This window comes from Elephantulus edwardii, unplaced genomic scaffold, assembly GCF_000299155.1.
Source record: "Elephantulus edwardii isolate Elephantulus edwardi_28Jun2011 unplaced genomic scaffold, EleEdw1.0 scaffold00120, whole genome shotgun sequence".
NCBI classification, from domain to species: domain Eukaryota; kingdom Metazoa; phylum Chordata; class Mammalia; order Macroscelidea; family Macroscelididae; genus Elephantulus; species Elephantulus edwardii.
The window spans coordinates 390756-396325 of NW_006399870.1; the positions used below are offsets into that span (position 1 = coordinate 390756).

The 5570-nt window shown below is 34.6% G+C and overlaps 1 protein-coding gene across 1 annotated transcript; it reads left to right on the forward strand.

Moving 5' to 3' along the window:
- The first annotated feature begins 1187 nt into the window (after positions 1-1187).
- Positions 1188-2117, forward strand: LOC102876893 (olfactory receptor 149-like). The gene has a single exon (XM_006892832.1). It carries the CDS (start codon positions 1188-1190, stop codon positions 2115-2117), a length of 930 nt encoding a protein of 309 aa, XP_006892894.1.
- The last annotated feature ends 3453 nt before the right edge of the window (positions 2118-5570 follow it).

Genomic DNA, 5570 nt, shown 5'->3' on the forward strand with positions numbered 1-5570 from the left:
AAATGTCAATATTCTCCTTAGAGATTTATTTAAAAATTAAACCTTATCTCAAAAGATTTCAACCAGGTTCTTGAAATACAATAAATAAGAATTAAAAACAGTATACATGTGTGCATATTATTGTTTTGTTACTTCACAAATAATAAGAGATATTCTTCTGTCTTCCAGCTATCATACTCTGTAGCACACACTTTTATAACTTATTAGAAATCTGTTGTCTTTCTTTCGTGTGAGTCATTGCATATCTCACTTGAGCAAAATGATATGAATCTGACAGTTTGCTTTGTGTCATTATTTCTCCTTCTTAATATTTCAGAGTCACTTCAAGGCCACTTAGAAAAATAGAACCACCAAGAAGAACCATAGCAGCATCTCCTGATAGAGTTGGAATTAGAACTCTTCGCTTCAAAAGGATACAATGTGAATGGATACATTCTAGGTCTACTCAGCAATGTTATTTAATAAAACACCTATTTGAAAATAATTATATAACACCGGTCTTAAAGGAAAACACTCAAAGAACTAAATTGAAGGTACAGACACTAAAGGCATGTTTTTATAATGACTTATGCTTTTGCCAAGTTCACATCACAGACACTTCATAAATTAAACATGATTTCAGGAGGATGTTTTTGTTATCGGTATTGTTCTTGGTATATTATTATTATTTTGCTTAACAAATGAAGAAACTATGCATTTGAAAACCATGATGTTAAATTCTTCTAACTCACATAACTAAGAACTGTCAAAAAGAGGGACAAAAGTAAGTGTTCTTATTTCTAATTCAATGTTTTCCTGGTATTTTTCAGAGGGTAACGAATAATAGGAATTTATTATTCAAAGAGATGGTAACAGTTCAAAATGTAAATATCTCAAAGAGAATAAAACCATAAATTAAACACCTGTAAAAGGATTTTGTAATTTACCATAACGTTTTGAATGTATCTCTAAACTTCCAATAACTTCGGGGAATCATTTACCTCTATAAAATATTCCTTTAGGATTTGGATAGTTTGCACCTCTGAAATAGTCCTGTTTCTTATTAAGTTATGTGTTTACAAGTATCTACCTTGCATAAGAAACTTAGCTTATTATAAACAGTGTAATCATCAACAAGAAGCTTGATAACTTGATGTTGGTGCCAGTACTTTGTTGTCCTGGATCCTTACTGAGTTTTATCTGCAGCAATGAGGAATCGTTCAGTAGTGACTCAATTTATACTGCTGGGTATCCCACACACAGAGCATCTGGAAGACATGCTCTTTGCCTTGTTTTTGTCCTTTTACCTCTTCACCCTCATGGGGAATCTGCTCATCCTGCTCGCGATTATCTCCTCCACTCGACTTCACACTCCTATGTATTTCTTTCTGTGCAAGCTATCTGTTTTTGACATCTTTTTCCCGTCAGTGAGCTCCCCCAAGATGCTGTTCTATCTCTCAGGGAATAGCCGCACAATCTCCTATGCTGGCTGTGTGTGCCAGCTCTTCTTTTACCATTTCCTGGGCTGCACTGAGTGCTTTCTGTACACCGTGATGGCCTATGACCGCTTTGTGGCCATATGTTACCCTCTGCGCTACACAGTCATCATGAGCCACAGAATATGCGCCATCCTGGCCATGGGGACCTCAGTTTTTGGCTGTATTCAGGCAATCTTTCTAACTACTCTGACATTCCAATTGCCGTACTGTGGTCCCAATGAGGTGGACTATTACTTCTGTGATATTCCAGTGATGTTGAAGCTAGCCTGTGCAGATACCTCAGCCTTGGAGATGGTGGGATTCATTAGTGTGGGCCTCATGCCTCTCAGCTGCTTCCTTCTCATTCTAACCTCCTACAGCCGTATTGTCTATTCCATCTTGCAGATCCGCTCTGCAGAGGGTCGACGTCGTGCCTTCTCCACCTGCAGTGCCCACCTCACTGCCATTCTTCTCTTCTACATGCCTGTGGTCCTCATCTACCTGCAACCCACCCCTAGTCCCTGGCTTAATGCAACTGTTCAAGTCTTGAACAACCTGGTCACGCCCATGCTGAACCCCTTGATTTACAGCCTCCGGAATAAGGAGGTGAAATCATCTCTAAGAAAAATCCTACACCAGTTGGGTTTCCCTTCTGAGTAGCAGTAGAGACAGGTCAATGGCTAACTCTTAAATCATAATTCATAGTTTATAAAGCATTTTTGTGTGTTTTTCATACATTCTTTTGAAATATGAAAAATAAATTTTCTTTTTATCCTCATGTTGCAATTTGGGAACTAAGACTCAAGGAGTTAAAGAGACTTGTCCAAGGATGCATAACAAGGTCATTAATGGCAGAATGATGACTTTTTCTGTCTGGACCCATGTTCTCTTGAGGATATCATATCACACTGCTCTCCATAGATGGAAAGAGTTTTTCTCATGAGAGAGAACAAATGGATTTCATGTTTCTTAATTGTTACTTTTGTCAACCACTTACATCCTCTTCTCTTCTATTTTCCTTCACCCTGGATTTTTTTTCAGTTTATCTACAGTGCTTATTTTCTTGAATGCCTGCCTTGAAACCCTCGTTTGATGGTATAGAAGTTACTGCATTGTGATTTTTCAAACCATAGTGATATTGTATAAAGAAAAAATTCATCTGACTGGGAACTGGGACAAGTGTCCTGTAGGCTAAGCATATGTATTAACATGCTATACCATCAAGACCCTCCATCTGTTGTGTGTAGATCCAGGAAAAGATGCCAACTGTGAAAGAGTAGTGTGTGAACCAGAGTGTGGAGAAGACAGAGAGAAGGAATTCATGGTGAGTGGATGTAGGGACTATGATTCAGTTTTGGAAAATCTGGAGTTGATTTTACATAGCTCAGCTTAGCTAGAGTGTGATACTGGTTTTTGTCTTTGCTTCTCTGTTTACTAAAATAAGTAGACCTTGCTCTCTCTTCCTACATAATTATTCTCTTGAAATACAGTAAGAATAGAGGGAAAATGCTATTTGAATACCGTGAGTGATTGTTCTCCTGACTAAATTGGTGAAAAATCTTATCATATTTGAGGATCACATCTTCTCTGAAGATTGTTCCTGCAATATGTGTGTAGGGAAAAAAGAAGTTGATGGAAATAAAGACAATAGAAGGGATTTTTTTGTTGTTTTCTTTCTTCCCCTTTCCCCTCACCCTCATGTTTTCCCACCCCCTTTCTCCCCCACCCTCTTGCACTTCTCAAAATCAGAAAGCAATCGGCGAATCTTCCAGAATGAACATGGGCTTGAGCCAGCCCAGGCTCTTGGAGGGGAAAAAAAAAAAACTTTACTTAGTTATTTTTTTTCATATTCCTAAAATCCTTTCTATGCTGTCTCTCTTGTTTTTCTGTAACCAAGTGTTTCAAGAGACACTGGAAATGTGTCTTAAATTATTTCAAATTCAGTATATTTAAATTTTTATTTATTTATTTTTTTACTCTGAGTTCACACTCAAGAAATCTCAATGCTCAGTTTTTTGCTTGAGGCTCTTCCAATAGAAATTCTTTGGAGATATGACAAATATACCAAATAGCAAAATGTTTAAACTACAAAGGGTGTGTAGAAAGATAATTGAGGTCTAAGACCAGGAAGGAAGGACAAAAACAGTATTGAGACATAGATTCAGAGGATATGTTTGACATGAAGCATTTCCTGAGACAATGGCCTCAAATGTGGTCCAGGATGGGCCTATTCGCATTGATCTCCTATTCATTCTAGTTTCTTTAAGGGCTTTTTTGGTAACACTCACATTATTTACAGAGCAATAGGAGTCTCCAGTCACAATCCTTTTTTGTTCTTCCCCAAATTTGTAGAATAGCTGATGTTGTCTTTTGAATTTCTCCTGTGTGTTTTGTTTTACCCATAGTTACCAGAGACAGAAAATATAAGTGACCATCTAAAGTGGAAGCCTACTGCATAGACAATAAAATATGGTGACTTAGATTAGGGAGATTGTGAAGAGAGACTCTCAAAGGAGTGTGCACCTGGGAAGAGGTCTATTTTCAACTTCCTGCTCTCTGTGGGTCCCTACTAAATAGCACTAAAATGAATTTATTGAAGTGAAAGAATAGCTACCAAGATATTAATTGTTCCAACCATTTGCAATTTTTTTATGAGCAGGAATACGACTTCACCATTATATAAATAATTATAAAAGACTCATATTATTGCATATTGTGCTATTATTTAAGACAAAAGGGTCAATATTTTTTGGAATTATTAAAATGTTATGTTGGTTTTTGGGAAATAATCTAGCCTATCCTTTATCATATTTCATTTCACAATTTATTGTTAAAATATTATTTTAATGCTAATTTCAGTAATAATCTACAATAACAAGATCAAAATATCATTGTTGCCTATTTAAAATTTATTATTATCAAATATTAAAAAAGTGGCTTATGGTATTTGTCAATAATGTAAAATAAACAAAATGTAATCCAATTACTATGTTTGCCACTACCTAGCTTAAGGAAAAGGATAGTTCTATCATCTTGAAATTTCTGGTAGAGCCCAGCTAATCCTGTCCTCTTTATTGAAGACACTATTAACCTGAATTTATTCTTATTTTTATTATTATTATAATTAATCATATTTATTATTAATATTATTTATTATAGTTATTATTCCTATGGTTTTCTTTTTAAATTGTTACTTAGATATCTATGGTCTAAATAACTAAACATTTTTAAAGCTTGTATCAGTGTAAACATACTGCAATCTTTTTTATTTTAAATGTAACTTTTATGATGATGATGTTGTTTGTATTAGACATTAGTATAGTATGTCTATAGCACTTTATAATAAACTATAAATTTGACAAGATAGACTCAAACTCATATTTTGGTTCTTGTGAATATTTTTAAATTTTCTTTAGCTTCAGTTTGAACATGCATATAAGTAAGTAATTGATCTCTTTCATAGTACCAAGTTTTCACATCAGGTGCTGAGCTTCTCTAATAATTCTTTCCACAGATGTGGGTAATCTGATTCGTGTGCAGTTAATCAAGTGAGGTCCGTGTGTACATTTACTGTTTGGGATTGTTTATAAATGTATTTGCAATGAATAAACTATTGATTGTACAAATTTCAGTCATTCGATCTTTAGCCTTATTTCTGTCAACAAGTTTGTAATTTCTGACTACCAGTCCTTCTTCTTTGTTCTCAAATTTTGTGTTCTGGTAACCAATTATTATTAATTAATTTTTATTGCTTGTTTGATCTCTTTCAGAGAAAGTTAGTACAAGTCCTAAGTGTCTTTTCTTTCTTTTTTTTTGCTTGTTTACACTTATTTGAATAATAGTTATATTAACAGGTCTTCCTGGTATGTATATGGGTAGTGTTTTGTCACTCATAGCATTCTTTTTCAAAATGGATCTTGACATTTTCTTTTTTACTATGATTGAAACCTCATTCTTTGTTTTTTTCATTCCTAGCATAGTTGATCAAATGATTGTCTCATTCAAAGTGGCCAATGCCAGTGCATCTCTGCTTGCTAATGCCTAAAATGTGTTCCATTATATTTTTTTAAATGTCCAATTTTCCTAAATTAATATTTTGTACATTCTACATTC

What these genes read in the sequence shown, in the direction of transcription:
- LOC102876893 (XM_006892832.1), top strand. Translation starts at nt 1,188, where the DNA reads ATGAGGAATCGTTCAGTAGTGACTCAATTTATACTGCTGGGTATCCCA.